Consider the following 26,408-nt stretch of genomic DNA (forward strand, 5'->3'; position numbering starts at 1 on the left):
GGGCTATATAATTATTATTTCTATGCTAGGTATTCTGGAATTGCTCAGTTCAGTTGATAAGTGGAAATTACCAGCAACAGGCATAATTGAGGTGTTACATCTTGGAGGACAGAGCCCTCATTCCTGCCTCTAATGCACTGCAGACAGGCTTAGTTGATAATTGTCTCTTCGTGCTCATAGCTGAGCTTCCCCTGAAAGAAAATGTGCCAGAGCTGCAACCCTCCAGAAGAACAGGTCATACCATCACGTTCTGGTTGTTAGTTTGGCAGATGTTGCCACACTGGGGGTATTAGAAAGCACACATTGCTTTGTGTGCCACAGTCATCAAATGGGAATGAAGATACCTCCCAACAAGACATCATGGGGATTAAGTGTAGGTACCTGGACTCAGCAGTGCTGGCACGCAGTAGACTCTTGGCACTGCTGCTTCCCTTTCTCATGTATGGGCAGTATCGGTTAGAGTAGAATTTAACAATAAATCCGCCCATTGGGAGTGAAACCCATGAGAACCAGTACCTCTGGGTGAAGGAAGCCATCTGAAGGGAGGCCACACCCTCTGAGTTGGCTTCTGAAGGTGCTGATGAGGTAACTTGGGAAGTGCCCAGGTCTGATCCAGGTGCTGGGCAGCTCTTCAGAAAGAGACTGCCCCTGATTAAAGCTCTGACCTCTGCTGAGGACCCCACCTGTCATGCAGAAACCAGGGTGTATGCCTGGCAGTGGAAGCCACTAATGAAGGTTGCGGCTCAGCCAAGTGCATTGTTGCCTAGTGATCTGAAGTGACCATGAAGCCTGATTGCTGGATATAAAAGGGTGATCTGAGAGGAAGAACTTGTCCAGCCTGGCTCCGGAGACACTGGAGAGGCATTCCCTCCCCAGTGTAAATAAGTCACCAGGCTTCTGGTTTATACATAAGTTGCTTGTGCATAGGGTTAGTCTGAGTGACCCTGCATTCTCAGGAAAGCCTGACATCCTGGGCATCTCTTCATAAACCAGCACTGCGGCCTCCACCCTCCTTCACGAATGTGAGTATGAGACATATCTGTGGAGATCCTACCTGTCTTCCCATCTCCTCTTATCTTTTAGATTCTTTCTATTAGATTCTCTTTGGTGAGATGTTGAAGGCAAACTGTGTTCCAGGAACTTTTGTGTGGGATCCCATCTTACCCTCACATCCATCCTATGGATTCTCTGTGGCCTCAATTTATCAATGAGGAAGCTGAGATTCAGAGAGAGTGAGAAGCCTTTTTGTCACACAGCTGATGAGTGGTAGAGCTGGGATTCTAACCCAGGTTTATTTGAGCCCATAGTCTCCGCTTTAGACCACACCACCACAGGGATTCTTGGAACAAATCCCACTTTTGATGTTATAAGGTAGATTTTCCCGAAGGAAAAAGAAAAAAAAATTTATATATATATCTCCTCACTGAGGATATGTTTTTAGAGAGAGAGAGAGAGAGAGAGAGAGAGAGAGAGAGAGAGAGAGAGATATTAATGGATTGCCTACTGCACGTGCCCTGACTGGAAATCGAACCTGCAACCCTCTGATGTACAGAACAAAGCTCCAACCAACTAAGCCATGCATCCATGGCATACTAGGAATATTGTTGACACTAAAAAATGCACTCTAAATATTCTCATATTTTTCATACATTACCTAAATATGATTGATAAAAGTAAGAGTATCCAGATGTAGGATACTTTAGGAGACAGACTGCCAAAAGAGGCCTGAGGCTACTGGGTGGATTGGCAGTGACAAATACCATCCAGTTTATATATCAGACAGTGAGAAGGATTGACAGGACAGAAGGTAAACTATGTAATTCACATTTATTGATTTTATTTCTCCTGCTCCCACTTCCCTGGTTACCCTCCCTGCCTTGCTCATCAGGCATACTCCTATTCATCCCTCAAGCTCCAGATAGAATGTAACCTCTTCTGAGAACTGACTTCCCCAGCATAGCTAGTTTCTCCCCCTGTTGTTTTCTTGGTACTCACTCATTGAGGGCAAGAACTAGGTCTTCCTCTCAGAAGCCATATAGGCTAGACACTAACCCTGGCTATAAGACCTTGGGCAAGCTACTTAACCTCACTGCTCCTCAGTTTTCCTCATCTATAAAATGGGAATAACAGTGGTACCCTACAGCTCTGGGTTGGTTGTGGACCTTAAATGAGAGAAGGAAGACAGGCTTTAGCACAAGGCTGGGCACATACTGAGAATTCATCAGTGTTATTTATTATATTTGTAACACTGGGCCTTGGCAGCATAGTGAGTAGATGTTCATTCAGGATGTGGAAGGAAGAAAGATAAAGGAGAAAGGGAAAGAGAGAGAAAAACAAACCAGCTGCAGAGATCATTTCTAACCAGGTCAGAGCCAGCCTGATATTTTGGAGCTGTGGCTGCTGCACAACTTTCCTAAGTACACACCCCACCATCTCAGGTCAAGACTTCATTCCTGTATTTCTAACTCCCCAGAGACCTAATCCCAAGTACCACACCCACCCAGCTCTGCAGCAAACAATGACTCACGTGGCTGACCTGTGCTGTTCTGAAACCAATCCTAAATCGCTGCCCTGAATCACACCTGCCAGGAGGAAAATCAAATCCCTGCTTCTCCTAATCTGACTCCATTCAGGTAGACTGGGGAAAGGCGGCCAGCAGAGCCACTTGGGATCTGCACTGTGGGAGACAAGGTAAGGACCACAGGAGCAGTCAGAGCAGTGATGGCAGACATCGTCTCCAGGTGTCCTGTGTGCCAGGGCTGTGCCAAGCACCTGGCATTGTTTTTTCTGTGGCCAGTCCTTATAGCAAGCAGCCTCAGGAGAAGGGCTCCTGCTGCCTTCCTTTGACAGGGAGGAGTCTGTGCAGTCTCATCGGGTGGTCACCTGTGACTATGGACCACCATAAATGAGACTAGAACAAATTGTGGTATGTGGTAGTATGAAACAAAAAATGTAAACTTTCATATATATATATATAGTTGTTGGTAATCCTCACCTGAGGATATTTTCTCGTTAATGTTTAGAGAGAGTGGAAAGAAGGAGGAGAGACAAAGGGAAACAGCAATGTGAGAGAGACACATTGATTGGTTGCCTCTCCTACACACCCCAACTGGGGCTGGGAATTGAGCCTGCAAACAAGGTAGGTGGCCCTTACTGGAATCAAACCTGGGACACTTCAGTCCGCAGGATGATGCTCTATACACTGAGCCAAACTGGCTAAGGCTTATTCATATTTTTATATTAATTACAGATTGAAATGATAAGGTTTTCAATACATCAGGTTAAGCAAAATATTACAATTAATTTTATCTGTTGCTTTTCACTTTTTGAATGTGGTTGGAAACCACAGGGAAAGACGAAATATGTCCCCTTCTTTCTACAAGTGAGTGTAACTCTGTGTGTGTATGTGTATGTATATTGGGAGTACTGCTGTTTTATGGATAGGAAGCTAAATGTTATAGCATACCCAAGTGTAGTAAATATTAAAAATCTGCAAATAACAGGATTACTTCTATTATATTCTAGGATATTTTTACACCTCTGGCTCTATTTTTGTTCATCAGTTTATGTTGTTCATTAAATTCCACAATTGAGAGAGATCAAATGATATTTACTTTCTTGGACTGGCTTATTTCACTTAGCGTGATTCTTTCAAAGCCTATTTTGTCGGATATGAGTATTGCTACTCCAGCTTTTTTTTCTTTTCCATTTGCATGGAAAATTTTTTTCCATCCCTTAACTTTCATCCTGTGCATGTCTTTTGCTTTGAGGTGGGTCTCTTATAGACAGCATATAGTTGGGTCATGTTTTTGCATCCATTCTGCTACCCTACACCTTTTGATTAGAGCATTTAATCCACTTACTTTTAGGGTTATTATTGAGAGGTACTTATTTACTAGTATAGCCATTTTAATTCTGTATGGCTAGGTTTCTCTCTCAGTTTTTTCTTCTCAGCAATCCCTTACAGCAATCTCTTTAGCATTTCTTATAATGCTGGCTTGGTGGTGATGAACTCCTCTAGCCTTTTTTTTTTTTTTTTGTCTGGGAAGCTCTTTATTTGACCATCTATTTTGAATGATAGCCTTGCTGGATATAGAAATCTTGTTCTCAGATCCTTGCTTTCCACTATCTTGAGTACTTCATGCCATTCCCTCTGGCCTGTAGAGTTTCTGATGCGAAACCAGGTGTCAGCCTTATGGGAACTCCTTTGTAGGTAACAGTTTTCTCTTGCTGCCTTTAAGATTCTCTCTTTGTCTTTAATTTTTGGTATTTTAATTATGATGTGTCTGGGCATGGGTCTGTTTTGGTTCTTCTTGTTTTGGGTTCTCTGTGCCTCCTGAACTCATGTGATGTTTCCTTTACCAGGTTAGGGAAGTTTTCTACCATTATTTCTTCAAACACCTTCCCTATTCTTTTCTCCCTTTCTGCTTCTTCTGGCACACCTGCCATTCTGATATTGCTACGTTTCACATTGTCCGACAGATCCCTTAAGCTGTCCTCCTGTTTTTTAGTTGTTTTTTTTTCTTCTTTTTGGTTCTCTAATTGAGTGATATTTCCAACTGTGTCTTAATTCACCATTTTGATCCCCAACTTTCCTTAATCTGCTGTGTATTCCTTCCAACATGTTCTTTATTTGTTATGTCATTATTTATCTCCGACTGTTCTTTTTTCATAGTTACTATATCTTTTTTTCATACTGTTGAGCATTTTTAACATCATTACTCTGAACTCTGTTTCAGAAAAATTTCTTATCTCTGCTTCATTCATCTTTTCTGCTGGAGAATTTGCTAGTTCTTTCATTTTGGGTTGTTTCTTTGTTTCCTCATTTTGGTTGTCTGTTTGGGTTTGTGACTGTGTATTAGGTAGAGCCTCTACACCTCTCAATCTCTAGTGTAGGACAGTGTTAAAGGCTGTTTCTGACAAATTGGATCAGGCAAAGATGCAAAGCCTCCAGAGACCGCCTCTGTCTACAGCAGTGGTTCTCAATCCTGGCTGCACATTAGAATCACCTGGGAATCTTTTTAAAATCCTGATTTCTGGGCCTCATCCTCCGGAAATTCTGTTTTTTGGTTACTAATGTTGTGGCCCCACCCCATAATAAAGAAAAGATTCCCAGGTGATTCTAATGTGCAGCCAAGGTTGAGAACCACTGGTCTACAGACTAATAAGATTCTGAAGTGAATTGCTCCTAGGCAATTGTGCTCAGGTGTGGCAAGAGTTTTTTTTCAACAGGGTGGGGCAGTTGCTTCTGCCTGGAGGCTAATTGTTACTTTTAATCTCTTAAGTGTCCTCAGGGCAAGGTGTTTTCTAATAGGGTGAGTTGACTGTCTTCCACCCAGGCAAGGCTGATGTCTATGTGGGAAAGATGTCCTCTGCTGTGTGAGGGAATGACTCAGCCCAGGAAACTTGGGGTGTCTGCCTTCTGAGCTCTATCCCCTGAGTCCCCAGTCCTGGGTTCTGCTCTCACAGCTCCAGTCCGCTTCACCCTCCCTCTGTCAGAGCACCAGGTGGGTGGCTCCACTGGGAATTTTTGTGCATTGACCCTTTAAGAGGGTGCCCAAACTTTCAGCTGCCACTCCCACTGCTTTTCACAGATAGATGTTATGTGGGTACCCTCCTCCACTGGTGCTCTCTGCTGGGGAGCCCAGCTTCAGGATTAGATCCCAGAGTTCTCAGTGGCTCCCTGTGGGTTTTTTTTTTTTTAAATAGGGTTTTAAAAGATATTTGTGCTTTGTACAGTTCCAATCAGTAGAAACTTCCTGAACCCCAAGCAGAAGCTGAAAGAGAAAAGCAAGAGTCCCAACCTTGAGGGATTTACATTCTAGCCTACCTGTCAATCATTGTCTATCTCTTAACATTACTATTAGGTTTCAGTTTCCTTATGAGTTTGCTTCCACACAGCTCCATAAAAGGAAGAAAAAGTTTGGCATATGATGCAGGAACTATTGATATACCATTCCTCTCCCTTTTATATATATATTTTTTACTTAAATGAAGTCTTTGTTTTAAAATATCTACATAGTCCACTTTCTAGCCAGATCCTCAAAGGGATTTAGGAATCTCATTGGTCTTTCATATAGGTGATGTGGGGTTAGAGCCTTTTTTCCTGATCTAAAAAGAATGGTGAACATAGAAAGCCAGGCAGTAAGTGTGAATTCAACTAATACAATTGGTATCATGGACAGTGACCCCAGGCTCCTAGCCTGGGGTAATTATTGGTGTGGCCCAGGACATCAGCTGGAGGGAAGGTGCTAGGAGAAATGGGAGAATAAAACAGTTTGTATATTCTGATTCATTTGGAACCAAGGAGGCAAACCAGAATCCAATCATGACCTCTTAGGAGCCATAACCTGAGTGTTTATTATGATTTCTAGGGAAACGGTTAGGTTACGTAATTTTGCTTACGTGTACGCATGAACATAAGTTTGCTCAGCTGTCTAAGATTAAGACATTGGCAAATCCCATCCAAAGTGCTGACTCATGGAAATCCACGTTTAGAGTTCAAAGAGATAAAATGCGACATTGTGTTTTAAATTCTGGTCCAAGGTTCAGATTGGGATTACAAAACAACTCAAATTGGCCTTACAGAGTCCTATAAGTATCCCATCCTTGCAGCTCCACATACTGAACCATCCTGGTCTTGTTCCCCACAGAATGGGTCTACTCCGACTCCTGGTGCTCTGCACCTTGGCCGTGAGCTGCACCACTACATCTGTGCCCCTGAAGGTCCCCAGCCACTTGCCTTTCCTCCTTCATGGCTGCAATGATGCAGATATGCTGGCTATGGCCGCATCTGTTCTGCAGGACATCAATAACGACCTAAAGGAAGGCTATGTGCTGAGCCTCAACCGAGTGAGCGCTGTCCAAGAACACAGACAGGCAAGTGACAATCCCCTACCTGGGACAGGTGTTTGCACAAGCTGCATAGACCAGCCAGGGGGTAGACATCCAGGGACACATGTTGGCAGGTGCTTTCCAAGTTGGAGACCTGCTGAGAAGTCTCTGCTCCCCTCTGCTGGGTTGTACTACATGCTTTTACTCTTAACAGGAACAAGTGCTAATAGTGTCCCATAGTCTATAAGACATCATCAAAAATATGATAGCCACTGGTTCCGCCATAAATCAGAAACATTTTTGACCTGTCTTTAGGGGTTTCTGCTTCATGTGGGCTGTGGTACATTTTTTCACCCCTTCCCACAGGATGGTCTGGGATCTCTGTTCTATTTCACACTGGACGTACTGCATACTACCTGCCATGTGCTCAGCAAGAAGCCGTGGAAGGACTGTGAGGAGAGGCACCTGCATGAACAGGTAAGTGTTTGTATCCCAGGAACTTTAGGGGAGAAACAGGGTGTCCTCTGTCTACAGGGTGAAGATTGCTCATTGTGTGCCATCTTTTATTTTTAAAATTTATCTTTATTGTTGAAAGTATTACAGATGTCTCATTCCTGCCACCTCCTTCCCCATTTACCCCTCTAGCCTGCCCCTGCCCCCTGCCCCCTGCCCAAGGCCTTTACCACACTATTGTCTGTGTCCATGGGTTATGCATATATGCATATAAGTTCTTTGGTTAATCTCTTCCCACCACCTACCTAGCCCTGCCTTCCCTCTGAGATTCATCAGTTTGTTCTTTGTTTCTATGTCTCTGGCCATATTTTATTTTTTTAAAATATACACTGAGTTGGCCCATTATTATGACCAGCCAGATTATTATCACCACCCCATCAGTACTTCATTGACACTTCCAAAAATACTGAATATTGAAAACTTTCTAAGCAAATACTCTCAAGGTTTTATTATTATTTGCATAGCTAATTCACTTCATTGTACTGAGGGGTGGTCATAATAATCTGGCCACTCAGTGTATTTTTATTGATTTCAGAGAGGAAGGGAGAGAAAGAAAGAAATAGGAACATCAGTGATTAGAGAGAATCATTGATTGGCTGCCTCCTGCACATCTGACACTGGGTTTCTCCTGCATATTCCACACTGGGGATAGAGCCAAAATCCTGGGCATGTGCCCTGTCTGGGAATTGAACCGGGACCTCCTGGTTCATAGGTCAACAACGCTCAACCACTGAGCCTTGTGGGCCGGGGGGCCCTGGCCATCTTTTAAATATCCTTCTTTATAATCTCTTGACAATGGTTACCCTGTGGTTATTCCAATTCTATTAGAAAAAACAGAGTTTAATTTGGGGGAATTTATGAGAGTCCCATTGGGGTTGTGATCCCCAAATTGTTTCCTACTTCTAAGACCCTTCTGTAGGCTCTAAGCCTGTGTTTAAATTGTGAGAAGAAGGTCTGAGCTGTAGTGCTCTGGATGTTTGTTTAAGGAAGATTGTGGAAGCAGTAAAGGGAGAGCTTTTTTTTGTTTGGGTTTTTTGTTTGTTTGTTTTTAGCTTTTTTTGTTTTAATAAATACTAATATGAAGTTTGAGGCTGGGGAATGGAAAGGCTTACAGTTGAAGCTCTCAGAGGTGCTGTGGAAGAATTTTCTGGAATCAGGACCTAAAGGGCCTGAGAATTGATCCTTTTAAAGATGACCATTGAAGAGGCTTGGAAATAATAATTTTTATTTGTTCTCAATTATCCTGAGTTATTCCCATTTATTGATATGACACTTTTGAGTACATGATTGTGTTTAGAAGTAAACTAGTCCATCAATACATCTTTTCTAATCATGTAACCAAATTTGTAAAATTGCATCTATCTGATTTTAAAGAGGTGTTTCTGGGAGTCTCATTTACCCTGTTGTAAATTATATTTATCAAGGTTACACTAGCTGCTAAAACACATGCCCAAAAAGTATATACTGATTCCAACATGATAGAAGTTTATTTCTTATTCATATAAATTCAAACAGAAATTCTTATTCAAGAGGAAGCTTTCCTCCAGGAATGATTTGGAGACCCAGATTCCTTCCACATTGTGGCTCTAGACTCTGCCACCTTCAAGTAATGGCTTCTGTGGTCACCATGCTCATCTACATCAAGCTATAGAAATAGAAAAAGCATGGAGGACAAATGGCACATAGGAGATCTTCATGAGCCATCCTGGAAGTGGTTACAGCCACTTCTGCTCACCTTTTGGTGGTTAGAACTCAGTTATACACAGTCACACCTAATTGGGAGGGAAGCTGGGAAATATAGTATAGCTGTGTCCCAGGAGAAGTTTAAATTGTTTGAAACTACCCCCTGGCAGTTTCTCACTCTCAAAGCCACCAAAATTGACCTTAAATTTTCATTATTTAAATATAAAATGTGCAGCCTGGCTGGTATGGCTCAGTGCTTGAGCTTTGACTTATGAACCAGGAGGTCATGGTTTGACTCCTGGTCAGGGCACATGCCAAGGGTTGCAGGCTCGATCTCCAGTATGGGGCGTGCAGGAGGCAGTCAATCAATATTTCTATCTCTCTCTCCCTCTCCCTTCCTCTCTGAAAGAAATAAAAATATATTTAAAAATAAAAAGTCCAATTTCATTTTGGGGGGTATTTTAAAAAGTCAGAGTTTGTACCATGATGTCATAAAATATGTTTGTTGGTTCCAGGTTTATGGCAAATGCAAAGCATTATATTATGTGAACAGGCCACTAAGAATTCTTTATTTACCTGCTTATAACTGTACTCTTCGCCCAGGTAAGAGAGTGCTCTTATTTTGTTTATTTTAATGAAAGATCGAAAAAGTGAATTAAGCAGGGCTATGCTCCTGTTCTTATTTCCCATTCATACCAAGGCTAGGTTATTAATATATCTGATACTTGCCTCCCCTGTGAAATTCAACTTGCACTGCTCTTCTTCCCATAATTAGTCTTCCTAAATCACCTGCAATAGTTTTATTCATGAATATTGAATTAAATCCTAAATTTTTAGTCTGACATAAATGGGGTCATCTCTACACTGGTCCCCAGGCTCCCTTTCTAGCTATCTCTGCCATTACCTCCCTGACTATATCACCTTTATACTTCATTCAACTGAAAATCCCACTCTTTTCTGAATACACATTGCACTTTCCAATCTCTGCATCTTGCTTGTACCTTTCCCTCGCTGAAGATGCCCTCCCCTGGTACCCACACCCTTGTAACTCATATTTATTCTTTAAGGTCCACTCCCAATGTTCTCTATAGTGTTCTCTATTCAGGAAAGGAACAAACTCTCCTGATCTCATTCCTATGAAACTTTAACCTAACTACTCATGGAGCACAGGCCATGCACTGCCTTGATTTGAAGTCTTCTATCTTATTTCATGCAGAATATTTTATACTTTCTTTCTTCCTGCTACAGCCTCCCCCAAGTCCCTTACAAGTGTAAGGAGTCCATAATATTGTTGAACAAATGAACTAAGAATGAGGATGAATCTAATGACATTTCAAATATGCACATGTATTCATTCTGGATCCTTCTCTTTGGAAAGCAAGCATCCAAGGCATGGGAAAGTTGGATATGGCTTCTTGTCAAACTATTATGTGCATGTGACTCCCCTGGTGGATCTTGTTCAAGTACAGACTCTCATTCCACAGGTCTGTGGTGGGGCCTGAGAGTCTGCATTTCTAACAAGCTCCAGGTCATAACACTGTTGCTGGTTCCTTTGAGGGACAAAGCAACAGAACAAATGTTGTATTAGCCACAGTTGAAGCTTCCTGGTTGAGAAGATGAGTCTTACTTAAATTAGAAAACAACAACTAGTAAAACAGATCAGGACTCAAAAGTCACAGGTACCAGAGGTATGGGAGGTCAGAAAGTGACACATAGGGTTGGTGCCACGAGTGACAAACTGTGGATGTAACTCCCCCAAAGAATAGCCAAATACACTCATATAAATACATGACTGATCAACTGTTTTGCTCTGTAATAACTTGCAGAGAAGTTCCTACCCTGACTTTCACACTAGTTTTGTAACCCCCAGTCAGAAATTTTGGCTGTACCATTAGAATGATTATTCTAGCCAATCATACAATAAGTTGGCCAATTTCTGGGTGACTTGCATTTTTGAATCAGAGAGAGACAGTGCTTGCACCTTTAATATGTCACTCATTCAGTCACTTAGTAAGCATTTGCAAAGCACTTGCATTATCTTAGGTGTTGGAGACTAAAAAAGGAATAAGACATACCAATAATAAGATCCCAACCTTTTAAGATACTTGACTGGTTTACAGAGGAAATAATGATAGAAAGTATTGAGCTACTAATAGGGGGGAAGATTTTTGTGTCAATATAAACACATATGTGTTTTGAACAAAATTCCTAGCATAAATACATTTGTGTTAGGTGAAAAAAAATTTTGCTTAGATTTTTTTATACATTATTAAAGGAATGCATGCTCATTGCAGAAAACTCACTGCTGATAACTAATTTTCATTCCAGATAATGCTTTTTCCTTGCCAAAACTGAATATCTTTTTAAATTTAATCTCTGATTCTGCTGTGGTTATATGATTTATAGGATTAAAAACCATTAAGGAGCTTTATTTTTAAACTACTCTCTTTGTCATCAACAGTTTCTCGAAGAAAGATTCAGAGAATGTGTCCCGACTGCCCACCCCCCACTAACTTGTCAGATCCCAATGTTCTGGAAACTGCCACTGAGACGCTTGCAAAATTCAATGAGGACAGCAAATCAGGGCAATATTCTCTTGTCAAAGTCACCCGGGCTTCTAGTCAGGTGAGGTGGAAATGCCCAGTTACACCAACAATGTCTCATGACTGTTGCTATCGATTTCTAAACTGAGAGGAGAATATTAAGGCACTTCTTTGGTCATAATCCAATCTTTACTCCCTGCTTTGGTAGACCTGAAGCACATTCAATCAATTATGTTTCAGTTTCTAAGTTATTCCATGAAATTTCCACAAGAGTTGTGCGATTTGATTTTACCTCAATGCCTTTAAGGTATGAATGGAAATGGGCTCAGAGTCTCCTTGGTTTATTCTCCCCAGGTTCACTATTTACTAGTACATTCTCATATCTAATTGACCATGGATCTCATTTAACAGGTCAGCTTCTGCTCCATGTTAAGGCCTGGAGTGGATGTTGAGTTTTGTGGATTAGGAGAAATGGAGGCTCATCTGCATTTGAATTATGTTGATATCTATCATATAAAGAAATACTAATCTAAAAACAAAACTGCTTGAAGAAAATTAAGCTCACCCAAGGGAAGGTTATTAGAACCCATTCAAATCCCTAAAAGGGAAGAAAGGAATGCTGATTATGATGTTTTCTAAATAACAAAATCATAATAGGGGCTTTGATCATGGTGGCAATTACAGGGACAACAGGAGACCTGTGTTGACAATGACTCAGAGAATGTATGATTTCTATAAATATAATGCTGCCAAACCTCAGTTGTTTCTCTACATCGAGAGGTTTAATTTTTATTTCTCAACTCTTGTGTCATACCAGTGGGTGTTTGGCCCCTCCTACTTTGTGGAATATTTAATCAAAGAGTCACCATATATCAAAACGGAAGCCAGCAGTTCTGGATATCAGCCCACTGACTCTGGGGTGAGTATTCCTGAATGTTTTCCTAATTTAAGATTTGTGTTCCCAGATTATCTATAAGTATGATTGAGCACAAATGATGTATGAGCTGTCAAAGACACTTTTCTTCTCCTCAAGGAGTAACTGAGTAATTAGAGGTTGTGGTGGCTCAGATGCAATAATATTTTATTGCAAATACAATCTTCATCAGCAATGTTATGCCTTTGCAGAAAAAGATCATAGAGGCTTTAAAATATAGAGAAACCTTCTCAGTGGTTGATTGTGGTCCTACTTATATCTGAACAAATCCAGTTACATTTAGAATACGGTTTTATTCCTTAGGCCACTCTTTAAGAAGGAAAAAGTCAAACAGGATGTCTTTGAAAGAATGCATCTAAGATGATGAGGGTGACTTGAAGCCATCTGACATACCTGGTGGGAATGCCAGTTGGCACAATGTGTTGCAACACAATTGGACAAAATGCCTCAAAGTCTTTTCTCCATTTATTTATTTATTAATTTATAACTAGAGGCCCAGTGCATAAAAATCTTTGCACTCGGGGCGGGGGGGCATCCTTCAGCCCGGCCTGTGCCCTCTCGCAGTCTGGGACCCCTCGGGGGATGACCACCTGCTGGCTTTGGCCTGTTCCCTAGGGGATTGGGCCTAAGCTGGCAATCATACATCCCTCTGGCAGCCTGGCAGCCCTCGGCGATGTCCACTTGCCAGCGGGGAGCAGACCCAAGCTGCAGTCAGACATCCTTAGTGCTGCCGAGGAGGCAGGAGAGGCTCCCACCACCACTGCTGTACTGGCAGCCATCAGCCTGGCTTGGCTGAGCAGAGCTCCCCCATGTGGGAGCGCACTGACCACCAGAGAGCAGCTCTTGCATTGAGTGTCTGCCCCCTGGTGGTCAGTGTGTGTCATAGTGACCAGTCATTCCCAGTCTTTCTGCTGTTAGGGTCAGTTTGCATATTACCCTTTTACTATATAGGATAGAGGCCTGGTCCACAGGTGGGGGCCGGCTGGTTTGCCCTGAAGGGTGTCCTGGATCAGGGTGGGGGTCCCGCTTGGGTGTCTGGCCAGCCTGGGTGAGGGACTGATGGCTGTTGTCAGGCTGGCCACACCCCCTTTAGGGTGGGGGTCCCCACTGGGGTGCCTGGCCAGTCTGGGTGAGGGGCTTAGGGCCGTTTTCTATTTTTTATTCTGGGATTTATTTACGTTTATAATTGAAACTTTGTTGCCGTCACTGAGCTAATGCTCGCTCCAGCGCTGTGGCTACAGCCTGCTGAAAGCAGGTATCTGGGGTTTGTTTAGCTTCTATAATTGAAACTTTGTTGCTTTCGGAGCTCCAAGCTGGGCCGCAGCTGGCGGGGAACCTTGACTTCCTCCATCACTGGAGCAAGCAAGCCTCCTGCTCGCTTCAGCTGCGTGGCTACCGGCTCCCATCTTTGTTGGCGGTTAATTTGCATATCATCCTGATTAGCCAATGGGAAGCATAGCGAAGGTATGGTCAATTACCCATTTTGTCTTTTATTAGGTAGGATAACAGCTTTGTTAAGACATAATTCACACACCATTAAATTCACCCTTTTAACCTATACAATTTAGTGACATTTTAGTGTATTCTCAGAGTTGTGCCAGCACCATCAGTATCTAATTTTAGAATATTTTCATCAGTTTCCAAAGAAACTCCATACCCATTAGTAATCAGTCTCCTTAGTCCTTTACCCACGCTCATGGAAGCCACTAATCTATTTCTATCTCTGTGACTTTACCTTTATCTGAACATTTCATATATTGGAAACATACTGTATGGCCTTTTGAATCTGTCTTCTTTCACTTAACATAACAATTTTCATTTTTTTAATTTAAGTTTAATTTTATTTTATTTTTATTACTGTTTTACATGCAATAAATGTTAATATTTCAAGAAAAACAATCTTAAATATAATAATGTTAAATGCAATAAACATTAATAACATAACATTTTTAAGGTTTACCCATTTTGTAGAATGTATCACTGCTTCATTTCTTTTAATTATCAAATAATATTTAATTGTAGGGATATACCACATATTATTAATTCATCAGTTGATGGATATTTGGGTTTCCAAATAGGCCTAGGAAATATGATAGCTCAGCAAATCCCAGGCTGAGTGGGAGGGGCCTGGCTCTACTGGGTACCAGTACCTGCAGTCTCTCCAGCAGGTTCACACAGAGCCCTTTCTCTGTGTGATTTGGTGATGAAGAGGAGAAGGGAAGGGCTGAAGCACCATTCCCCAAGTACTTTCCACATTAATGGATTTTTCCCGCTCTGAAGAATTTCTAATCTTCTCTTCATATAGTCTGGAAGATGGGTGATAGAATAATATTCAGGCACTCTCTTTAGACACATTTTAGTAAATTCAATGTGAATACTGTATTCTTAAAATTCTTTAGAAATTGAGGCAACATTTTATTATAATATTCTATTTATACTTGAAAATGTCTATCCTCTGTGACTCTAAAATTTCTCTTCCAGTAACTTATCTTAAGAAGTTAACTAGGTATATATAAAAAGATATAGCTTCAATGTTTAAACAAAACAAATGAGATACAATTTAGTTTCTAACAAAATAGAGCTTGTTAAATAACAGAGAAATACTAGGTAATCATTATAAAGATCATAGAAGCCTGGTCGGTGTGGCTCAGTGGTTGAGCATCAATCCATGAACCAGAAGATGGTGGGTTTGATTTCTGATCAGGGCACATGCCCAATTGCAGGCTCAAACCCCAGCAGGGGGTGTGTAGGAGGTAGCCAAATGATGATGAAGTTTCTCTCTCATCTATGTTTCTATCTCTTCCTCTCCCTTCCTCTCTCTCTCTTAAATCAATAAAAACATATTTTTAAAAAGATCATAGAAGACTATTCAATGCCATAAAAGGATTTTCACAACATATTATTAACTGACAAAAGGGGGTTATAAATAATATGTAAGTTATAATCCTATTTTCTAGAAGAAAAACTATATATATATATGCACAGGAAAAAAAGATTAGAAGAAAAGAAATCATATCTTTCTGTGCAATTATAGGTCTTTTTATTTTCATTCTGTTTATCCATATTCTAAATAACTATTACATGTGTAATAAGAAAACAAACTTATTTTATCTTTTAAATAAAGAAAAGGTGAAGGAGCCAAGAGTGATTTTTTTCTGAGAAGAGTGTTAACGTGAAAGCATTCAAACCTGTAAAGAATTTTTGTGAGTTTATTTAAGCCAAACTGTCCACAATTCCTGAGAAGCAGAGTCTCAAGAGATTTGGATAATGCTCAGGAGAATGGCAGTTTTTCACTTTGTTTTATACATTACAATCAAAGGAGGAGATGTAAGTGGTTTACATAAAATCCATTGGTGATAGATTAGGGAGGTGGGAGAAAGCAAAGCTGTGGGGGAGGGAACCTCTGAGACTGAATAAAAAGTAAAAGTAAATTGATAGATAATACTTCTTTTACTTAGTTGGGTACAAGATAGTTAATGTCAACAATTATACTTTTTTTTACTTAGGTGGGTACAGGATAGTTAACAGTTAATAATTAACATGATAACAATAACAATGAAAGAATTTATGGTCGCTTTCTGACCAGCTGCAAGACAGTCCTGTTTCTCCTGGTAGGAACCTGGGACCCCAGAGTCTCGCTGTAAATGAGTTCAGTGCATTCAAGAGCTTGTATCCCCTTCCGATTGAAAGAAACCCCGCACACAGGTGCAGCAGCCTTGCGTGCACCTCCGTACCTGTGTTCTTGGTGCCTCTACCTCCTAATTGGTCTCAATGTGCTTTTTTCTTTCCTTCTAGTTGTAGAACTTCCACTCAGTCAGCTTTCCCGTGGTTCTGGATGATAGCTGTTTTGTCTTATAGTTGTGGTTTAAATGTTGTTGTGGGGGGCAGACGTACAGGTTTGTACCTTATGCCACCATCTTGGTTTTCATATAGGGCTTTTATTATGTTGAGGTGTGATCCCTCTATTTCACTTTGCTAAGAGTTTTTATCAAGAAAGGTTATTGGATTTTGTCAAATGCTTTTTCTGCATCAATTGATATGATTATGTGATTTTTGTCTCTCAGTTTGTTTATGCGATATATCACATTTATTGATTTGCAGATATTGTACCATTCTTGCATCCCTGGAATAAATTCCACTTGATCATGGTGTATGATCTTTCTAATGTATTGCTGAATCCAATTTGCTAGAATTTTGTTGAGGATTTTAGCATCTATGTTCATCAAGGATATTGGCCTGCAGTTCTCTTTTCTTGTGGTGTCTTGATCTGGTTTTGAGATTAGGGTAATGCTGGCTTCATAGAAAGAATTTGGAAGTATGCCTTCCTCTTAAATTTTTTCGAATAGTCTGAGGAGGATAGGTTTTAGTTCTTCTTTGAATGCTTCTTAGAACTCTCCTGTAAAGCTGTCCAGACCAGGGCTTTTGTTTGCTGGAAGCATTTTGATCACTGTTTCAATTTCTTCAGTAGTTATCGGCCTATTCAGGTTTTTTGATTCTTCTTGGTTGAGTTTTGGGAGCTTCTATTTTTCTAAGAATATGTCCATTTCGTCTAGGTTGTCCTTTTTGTTGAAATAGAGTTGTTCATAGTATTTTTTCATAATTGTTTGTATTTCAGTGGGATTTGTTGTTATTTCAACTCTTTCATTTTTGATTCTGTTTATTTGGCTCCTCTCTCTTTGCTTCTTGGTGAGCCTGGCTGGAAGTTCATCAATCTTGTTTACCCTTTCAAAGAACCAGCTCTTGGTTTTGTTAATCTTTTGTTTGGGACTCTGTGAGCTTCTTGGATTTGTATGAGTTTTTTCTTCCTGATATCAGGGAAGTTTTCTGTCATTATTTCTTCAAACAGGTTTTCTATTCCTTGCTCAGTTTCCTCTCCTTCTGGTACCCCTATTATGTGATGTTGTTTTGTTTCCTGTTGTCCCAAAGTTCCCTTAGGCTCTCCTCCTGTTTTTAAGTTTTGTTTTCTAGATGCTGCTCTGTTTGGATATTTTTTTCTACCTTGTCTTCTACCTCACTGATTTTGTCCTCTGCTTCTTCTAGTCTACTGTTGATGCTTTCTATTGAGTTCTTTATAGCAGCGATGTCATTTTTCATTTCTTCTTGGTTCTTCATTTCTTCTTGGTCCTTACACATACTGTTGAATTTGTCTTCCATTCTTTTCAGTGACCTAATGAACATTTCTCTGAATTCTTTCTCTGACAGGTTGCTGGCCTCCATTGCCTCCATTTCGTTTACCTCTTTTTCTGGTGATGTCTCCTTTTCTTTCATATGCGGGATGTTTCTTTTTTTTTTGATGTTAATTTGCTTTATTAGGCAAGATTATATTATCAAATTATAACTTTTTTTTTTTTTGCACCCAGATTCATTCAACCTAATGCACATTCAACTCTCCAATTAGTAGCAACTTCTCTGGGCTTGGAGAGTTCTACAGTTCTTTTTTTCTTTTTATTTTTTTATTGCTTACAGTATTACAAAGGGTATTACATATGTGTCCCTTTTTTTCCCCTGCCCTTGACAATCCCCTGGCCTCCCCTACCCCCCAGTGTCTTATGTCCATTGGTTATGCTTATATGCATGCATACAAGTCCTTTGGTTGATCTCTTACCCCCTCCCTCCTGCCCCCCACCCCTCCCCGGCCTTCCCGCTGCAGTTTGACAATCTGTTTGAGGCAGCTCTGCCTCTGTATCTATTATTGTTCAAAAGTTTATAATGGTCTCTATTATCCATGAATGAGTGAGATCATGTGGTATTTTTCCTTCATTGACTGGCTTATTTCACTTAGCATAATGCTCTCCAGTTCCATCCATGCCGTTGCAAATGGTAAGAGTTCCTTCTTTTTTACAGCAGCATAGTATTCCATTGTGTAGATGTACCACGGTTTTCTAATCCATTCATCTACTGATGGGCACTTAGGCTGTTTCCAGATCCTAGCTATGGTGAATTGTGCTGCTATGAACATATGGGTGCATATATCCTTTCTGGTTGGCGTTTCTGGTTTCTTGGGATATATTCCTAGAAGTGGGATCACAGGGTCAAATGGGAGTTCCATTTGTAGTTTTTTGAGGAAACTCCGTACTGTCTTCCATAGTGGCTGCACGAGTCTGCATTCCCACCAGCAGTGCACAAGTGTTCCTTTTTCTCCACATCCTCTCCAGCACTTGTTGTTTGTTGATTTTTTGGTGATAGCCAATCTGACAGATGTGAGATGGTACCTCATTGCTGTTTTGATTTGCATCTCTCAGATGATTAGTGACTTTGAGCATGTTTTCATATGTCTGTTGGCTTTCTGAATGTCCTCTTTTGAAAGGTGTCTATTTAAGTCCTTTGCCCATTTTTTGATTGGATTGTTTATTTTCCTTTTGTTAAGTTGTATGAGTTCCCTATAAATTTTGGAGATTAGGCCCTTATCAGATATGACATTGGCAAATATGTTTTCCCACGCAGTGGGTTTTCATGTTGTTTTGTTGATGGTTTCTTTTGCTGTGCAGAAGCTTTTTATTTTGATGTAGTCCCATTTGTTCAGTTTCTCTTTAGTTTCAAGTGCCCTAGGAGCTGTATCAGTGAAGAAATTGCTTTGGCATATGTCTGAGATTTTGTTGCCTTTGGATTCTTCTAGAATTTTTATGGTTTCCTGTCGTACATTTAAGTCCTTTATCCATTTTGAGTTTATTTTTATGTATGGTGTAAGTTGGTGATCTAGTTTCATTTTCTTGCATATATCTGTCCAATTTTCCCAACACCATTTATTGAAGAGACTATCTTGGCTCCATTGTATGTTCTTGCCTCCTTTGTCAAATATTAATTGAGCATATTGGTTCGGGCCGATTTCTGAGCTCTCTATTCTATTCCATTGATCTATATGCCTGTTCTTGTGCCAGTACCAGGCAGTTTTGAGAACAGTGGCTTTGTAATACATCTTGATATCTGGTATTGAGATCCCCCCTACTTGGTTCTTTCTCAGGATTTCTGCAGCTATTTGGGGACTTTTTTTTATTCCAGATGAATTTTTGGAGAGTTCGTTCTAGATCTGTGAAGTATGCTGTTGATATTTTAATGGGAAGTGCATTGAATTTATAGATTGCTTTGGGTAGTATGGACATTTTAATGATGTTGATTCTACCAATCCATGAACACGGTATGTTCTTCCATCTGTTTATGTCTTCCTCTATCTCTTTTTTCAATGTCCTGTAGTTTTCTGAGTAGAGGTCTTTTACCTCTTTAGTTAAGTTTATTCCTAGGTAGCTTAATTTTTTTGGTGCGATGCTGAATGGGATTGTTTTTATAATCTCTCTTTCTGAAAGTTCACTATTGGTGTATAGAAATGCCTCAGATTTCTTGGGGTTAATTTTGTATCCTGCTACATTGCCAAATTCATGTATTAAGTCTAGTAGCTTTTTGATGGAGTCTCTAGGGTTTTGTATGTATAATATCATATCATCCGCAAATAAGGACAGTTTTACTTCCTCTTTTCCAATTTGGATGCCTTTTATTTCTTCTTCTTGCCTAATTGCGATGGCTAATACTTCCAGTACTATGTTGAACAGGAGTGGTGATAGTGGGCATCCCTGTCTTGTTCCTGTTCTTAGGGGAAATGGTGTTAGTTTTTGTCTATTGAGTATGATGTTGGCTGTGGGCCTGTCATATATGGCTTTTATTATGTTGAAGTATGATCCTTCTACTCTCGCCTTGCTGAGAGTTTTTATCAAAAATGGGTGTTGAATTTTGTCAAATGCTTTTTCTGCATCAATTGATATGACCATGTGGTTTTATTTTTTCAGTTTGTTTATGTGATGTATCACATTTATCGATTTGCGGATATTGTACCATCCTTGCATCCCTGGGATAAATCCTACTTGGTCATGGTGTATGATCTTTCTGATGTACTGCTGGATCCGATTTGCTAAGATTTTGTTGAGGATTTTGGCATCTATGTTCATGAGGGATATTGGCCTGTAATTCTCTTTCATTGTGTTGTCTTTACCTGGTTTTGGTATTAGGGTGATGCTGGCTTCATAGAATGAGCTTGGAAGTGTTCCTTCCTCTTGAATTTTTTGTAGTAGTCTGAGGAGGATAGGTTTTAGTTCTTCCTTGAATGTTTGGTAAAACTCCCCTGTGAAGCCGTCTGGTCCTGGGCTTTTGTTTGCTGGAAGCTTTTTGATGACTGCTTCAATTTCTTCCATATTTATTGGCCTATTGAGATTTTTAGATTCTTCCTGATTGAGTTTTGGAATGTTGTATTTTTCTAGGAATTTGTCCATTTCCTCCAGGTTGTCTAGTTTGTTGGAGTAGAGCTGTCCATAGTATTTTTTAACAATCGTTTGTATTTCTGTGGGATCTGTTGTTATTTTGCCTCTATCGTTTCTGATTTTGTTTATTTGGGTCCTCTCTCTTTGCTTCTTGGTGAGTCTGGCTAGAGGTTTGTCAATCTTGTTTATCCTTTCAAAGAACCAGCTCTTGGTTTCATTGATTTTCTGTATTGTTTTTTTTGGTCTCTATGTCATTTATTTCTGCTCTAATCTTTATTATCTCCTTCCTTCTGCTCACTCTGGGGTTTTCTTGTTGCTGTCTTTCTAATTCTTTGAGTTGTAGAGTTAGATGATTTACTACCATTTTTTCTTGTGTTTTGAGATAGGCCTGTAGAGCTATAAACTTCCCTCTCAGGACTGCTTTCATTGTGTCCCATAGGTTTTGGATTGTTGTGTTTTCATTGTCATTAGTTTCCAGGATGTTTTTAATTTCTTCTTTGATCTCATCGTTAACCCAATCAATATTTAATAACATGCTATTCAGCTTCCAAGTGTTTGAGTATTTGGGGTTGTTTTTATTGTAGTTTATTTCTGATATTATGCCCTTGTGGTCTGAGAAGATGCTTTTTATGATTTCTATCTTCTTGAATTTGGGGAGACTTTGCTTGTTACCCAATATGTGGTCTATTTTTGAATATGTCTCATGAGCATCAGAGTGGAATGTATATTCCGTGGCTTTGGGGTGAAGTGTTCTGAAGATGTCTATTAAGTCCATCTGATCTAGTGAGTCATTTAGGATTGCTGTTTCTTTGCTGATTGTTTTTCTAGAGGACTTATCCAGTGATGTCAGTGGTGTATTAAAGTCCCCTACTATGATTGTATTGTTGTCAATCTCTCCTTTGATATCTTCCAGGAGTTTTTCTTATAAATTTGGGTGCTCCTGCATTGGGTGCATATATGTTTACCAGAGTTATATCTTCTTGTTGTATTGATCCCTTTAGTATTATGAAGTGGCCTTCCTTATCTCTTGTTATGGCCTTCACTTTGAGGTCTATTTTGTCCAATATAAGTATTGATACCCCAGCTTTCTTTTCCTTTCCATTTGCCTGAAAGATATTTTTCCATCCCTTCACTTTCAGTCTGTGTGAGTCCCTTCTAATGAGGTGGGTCTCTTGTAGAGAGCAGATGTATGAGTCATGTTTTTTTATCCATTCAGCCAGTTGATGTCTTTTGGTTGGAGCAGCGGGCTGTTTCTTTGTCGCCACATGATCTCTCTTCTCTGGGTATCTGGTTATGTAGATCTCTCTCTCCAGCATTGATTGAAAGGCACAAAATACAACACAACAACACATAATTCACAAGGCACTGAACACAAATGTATTCACGATAGTACTAACCCCAAATAAAGGTGACCGCTAGAGTAAAGAGAATTAGGGGATAAGAAAAAAAAAAAGGAGTGCAAAAATTATATTGAGAAGAGGAAAAAAGTAAGAGAGAAAAAGAAAGAGAATAATAAAGAAGGAGGGGAAAAAACTATTTATGTGGGGAGAAAACTCCAATAGAACAACCATTAATCCTAAAAAAATGTAAACAACAAACACCAAGAGATGAATACAAACTACAAACAACAACTAATAACAAGCGAGGAAAGGAAAAACGGAAGCAAAAGACAAACAAAAACAAAAATAAAAAACACAAAAAAGAGAAACAATCTCACAAACAAGCACCAAAAAAACCAATCTAATCAACAATCAAGCAAATAACAACAATAGGACAGAGAGAAAGCAAGGCAAAACAAAACAAAATAAAACAAAAAACCTAGAACAAAACAAGACAAAAAAACAATAACAACAACATAAACCACACAAAAAAAGGGAAGAGAGAAAAATAATTGGTTAGTGAAGTAAAGAGAGAGGTATGTATGGACTTAGAGCAGGGGATCAAACATTAGATATATAAGTAGGGTGAAAAAACAGGGAAAAGAGAAGGAATAGGGATAATCTAAAGCAGGAATAGGGTCAGAGAAACAGGACAACAAAAAGGGAAAAGTGAGGAAGAGAGTGTTGGCATAAAGAATGAGCAAAATGATGCTAAAGAAAAAATGAAAAAAGAATGCACAACACTAATGCCAAAATAAAATAAAATAAAGAGAAAATAAAATGACACTTAAAAAAAAGTAAAATAGTAGTAGTAATAATACTGATTAAAAATAAAAATATAATAATTAAAAGGGTAAAATCAAGTGAGGAAAAAAAGAAAAAAATAGTTTTCTAAGGAAAAGATGTTAAAATAAAAATGTGCAATAGTGAAGGTCATTCACTTCCTCTACTGTCCTGTTTGGCACACCAGTTTCCTGTCAGGTAGTCAGGACAGTATTGACATTCCCTGCATTCCACTGCTCCTCTGTGTTGTAAGCCATAGTCCTGATTTTTAAGCAGGCAGTACTTCTTTGTTTCTTAGACTCCTTTATTTGTGTTTACACCTGAGATCAGTGGAGCCGTGAGGCCTCCCGGCACCGGGATCAGCGGAGACTCCCAGCACTGGGATCAGTGGAGCCGCGAGGCCTTCTGGCCCCTGGAACAGTGTGACAGGGGGCAGCGCCCAAACCCCCTGATCGCCCTGCGGCTCTGTGTGTGACAGAGGGCGGGGCCACAACCTCCCTATCCGCCCTGCTCTGTTTGTGACGGGGAAGGTGCCCCAACACCCTGATTGGCCCTGCTCTGTGCCTGATGGGGGGAGCTCCCCAACCCCCCTGATCAGCCCTGCTCTGTGTGTGACAGGGTGCGGCATCCCAACCCCCCATGGGCCCTGCTCTGTGTGTGATGGGGTGAAGCCACAACCTCCCCATTGGCCCTGCCCTGAGTGTGACCGGGGGGAGTGCCTGAACCCCCTGACCGGCCCTGCTCTGTGGGTGACAGGGGGCAGTGCCCCAACTCCCCTATCGGCCCTACTCTGTGCATGACAGGGGGGAGCTCCCCAACCCCCTGATTGGCTCTGCTCTGTGCATGACAGGGGGGAGCTCCCCAACCCCCTTATCGGCCCTGCTCTGTGCATGACAGGGGGCAGTGCATCAACTACCCTATCGGCCCTACTCTGTGCATGACAGGGGGTGGTGCCGCAACCTCCCCATCGACCCTGCCATGAGTGTGACAGGGGGTGGTGCCCCAAGCCCCCAATCGGCCCTATCCTGAGCATGACTGAGGGTGGCATTACAACCTCCCAATCTTCCCTGCTCTGTGCATGACAGGCGACGGTGCTCCAACTCCCCAATCGGCCCTGCTCTGAGCCTGACCAGGGGCTGCACCTAGGGATTGAGCCTGCCCTCTGCCACCCGGAAGCGGGCCGAAGCCAGCAGGTCGTTATCTCCCGAGTGGTCCCAGACTGTGAGAGGGCACAAGTGGGGCTGAGGGACACCCCCCCACCCCAGAAGTGCACAAATTTTTGTGTACCGGGCCTCTAGTCTATATATATAAAAGGCTAATAGGCTAACTGTTCCTCACTCCATCCAACTGGTTGCTATGATGCTCACTGACCACCAGGGGGCAGACACTGTATGCAGGAGCTGCCAAGCTGCAGTGACTTGGCAGCAGTGGTTCTTGGGTGATGCACTCTGAAACCAAAGAGGAGGGAGCACAATTCCTCGTGGGGCTGCATGATTCCACCTTTGGCTGTGGGTTATGTTGTTGCTGGGGAACTGTCAGCCCCAAACCTGGTTTACTGCACACTTGCTATTGCGTTCCACACCCTGTACAACAGCAACTTTGCAGAGTGCCCTCTTGTACTCCAGAACCCCTCAGGGGAAGTTAGAGAGCCAGTTTTGGCCCAATCCCCACAGGTCAGGCCAAGGGACCCCAGCTGGCAGAGGGACCCCACTCATTATTCAGACTTTCAAGCCATGGTGCCACCCCAGCTGCAGCTGGCCAGGGAAGAACCACAGGAAGTTGGCTCCAGGTCATGTCTGGCCCATCTTGTTCAGTTCCACCCTGCCAGCTACCTTCTAATTAATTTTCTTTCAGTGTGCACGAATCCATGCACCATGTGACTAGTCTAGACATAATTGGCTCAGAACCTACCTATTGCATGGTAGTAGCATATAAATGTTGTTTGGCTGTTTGTCCACACAGGCAGAAAGCAAGTTGATTTCCATTTACGATCATTGATAATTGTAAAACTCAAACAATTTTGTATCTTCTCTCTCTCTCTCTCTCTCTTTTTTTAGCCTGTTGGTATTTGCAGAGGTTCTCTGAGTCGAAGATTTAACGAAAAGCTTGTTGATATAAATTGTGACTTCTTTCAATCACAGGTATTTTTTCATTCTAATTGTTTATCTTTCTCGGAAGAAAAAAAGCAGAATATCTATGTTTTAATTCTCCCTACCTCATCCTCTCATTTTATTTTCCCAAGATCCATGATCATCCTTTTATTTAGGCTGCCCTGAGGTCACACCCATAGGCTAGCTAGTTAAAGACCTGTCACTCTTTGTTTTAGTCCCAATGAGTTCCTGCAGAATAATTAAGACTTTCATAAATAGGGAGCTCTGAGCTTAGGTGGCGCAGGCCTTGAGAACTTAAATTCAATGTCCCAAAGACCCTTACCCTGAACTGATGGAAGAAGTTGTTTCCATGGAAATAGTTGGTCCCATTCCAGAAGTATTTATTGAGCACTTAATATGAGACAGCCTGATATAGTTGAAAGGGTGGTTGAGAGAGGCCACCTGGGTTCCAGTCCTGCTCTGCTACCTATGAGCTAGGTGACCATGGGAAAATTCTTACCTCTCTGAGTCATGGTTGCCTCATCTATGAATGGGCTTCCAATGCTTACCTCATTCAGTTTCTTGTGAGAAATTAGTGAGAAGACCTGGATAAAGGGTGCTGTATTGGGCCTGGCAGAGCCTAAACAATTAGTAATGGTGCTATTGCTGTCACACTAGGAGCAGGGAGACAGCCCACTAGGGACTTTGAATAAGCCATTTAAGTCCTCTGGATCAAGCTTGCTATCAAGCTTCTACCACTCCTGGTTCCTCCTGGCCCTTATCTGTTTTGCTTTATAACCCTTTAACCAGAGGCCCATCCCTCTAGCTGACTCCCCTTGAAACATTCCATCAGAAAGGCATAAAATAAACCAGCCACAGAAGAGATTTCCCTAGAGAACATTCCCTTATTGAAAGCATTTTTATTTAAGGCTCCCACCCCTAGAAGGAGAAAATTTGCTGTTTACCAGAAAATTTTTGTTTTACCAGAAAAACAAATCCATGCACTCACCCTCCAAAGATGTGCTAAGCGGATCTGTCCAGTACCTTCCTGAGCTGGATGATGAAGAATCTCAGGAAACAGATCCTGCTGAGGCCTTCCCTGTGCACCTGGATCTAACCACAAATCCCCAGGGAGAACCCCTCAATGTTTCCTTCCTCTTCCATGGGCCTATGATTAAGAAGCTGTTTGTCCTACCTTTCCCCAAAGAAGAACAACGCTCTGCTCAGTGTCCTGGAAAAGCCTCCAGGAGCGACCCTATTCTTCTCCCACCATGAGAACCACATAGAGGATTCCATGAGGATGTTCTGCCCTGCAGGAGATGAGTGGTAGTGGGGAAGGGAGACAGAGAGACAGAGGATTTGAACATAGAGAATAGCTAATAAAGTGTGTCTTTTTGACTCTT

At 41.2% G+C, this 26,408-nt stretch overlaps 1 protein-coding gene across 1 annotated transcript; it reads left to right on the top strand.

Moving 5' to 3' along the window:
* The first annotated feature begins 822 nt into the window (after positions 1-822).
* Positions 823-26,408, top strand: LOC132230205 (fetuin-B-like). Its single transcript, XM_059687304.1, has 8 exons — positions 823-1,022; positions 6,654-6,879; positions 7,201-7,311; positions 9,546-9,633; positions 11,492-11,655; positions 12,391-12,492; positions 24,973-25,056; positions 25,993-26,408. Exons 2-8 carry the CDS (start codon positions 6,655-6,657, stop codon positions 26,278-26,280), a joined length of 1,062 nt encoding a protein of 353 aa, XP_059543287.1. The 5' UTR covers positions 823-1,022; position 6,654; the 3' UTR covers positions 26,281-26,408.

Source organism: Myotis daubentonii, chromosome 3 (genome assembly GCF_963259705.1).
Source record: "Myotis daubentonii chromosome 3, mMyoDau2.1, whole genome shotgun sequence".
Lineage (NCBI taxonomy): Eukaryota > Metazoa > Chordata > Mammalia > Chiroptera > Vespertilionidae > Myotis > Myotis daubentonii.

What these genes read in the sequence shown, in the direction of transcription:
- LOC132230205 (XM_059687304.1), top strand. Translation starts at nt 6,655, where the DNA reads ATGGGTCTACTCCGACTCCTGGTGCTCTGCACCTTGGCCGTGAGCTGC. An exon ending in AGAGGCACCTGCATGAACAG is followed by an intron (nt 7,312 to 9,545) that starts GTAAGTGTTTGT and finishes TGTTGGTTCCAG; the next exon opens with GTTTATGGCAAATGCAAAGC. An exon ending in TCACCCGGGCTTCTAGTCAG is followed by an intron (nt 11,656 to 12,390) that starts GTGAGGTGGAAA and finishes GTGTCATACCAG; the next exon opens with TGGGTGTTTGGCCCCTCCTA.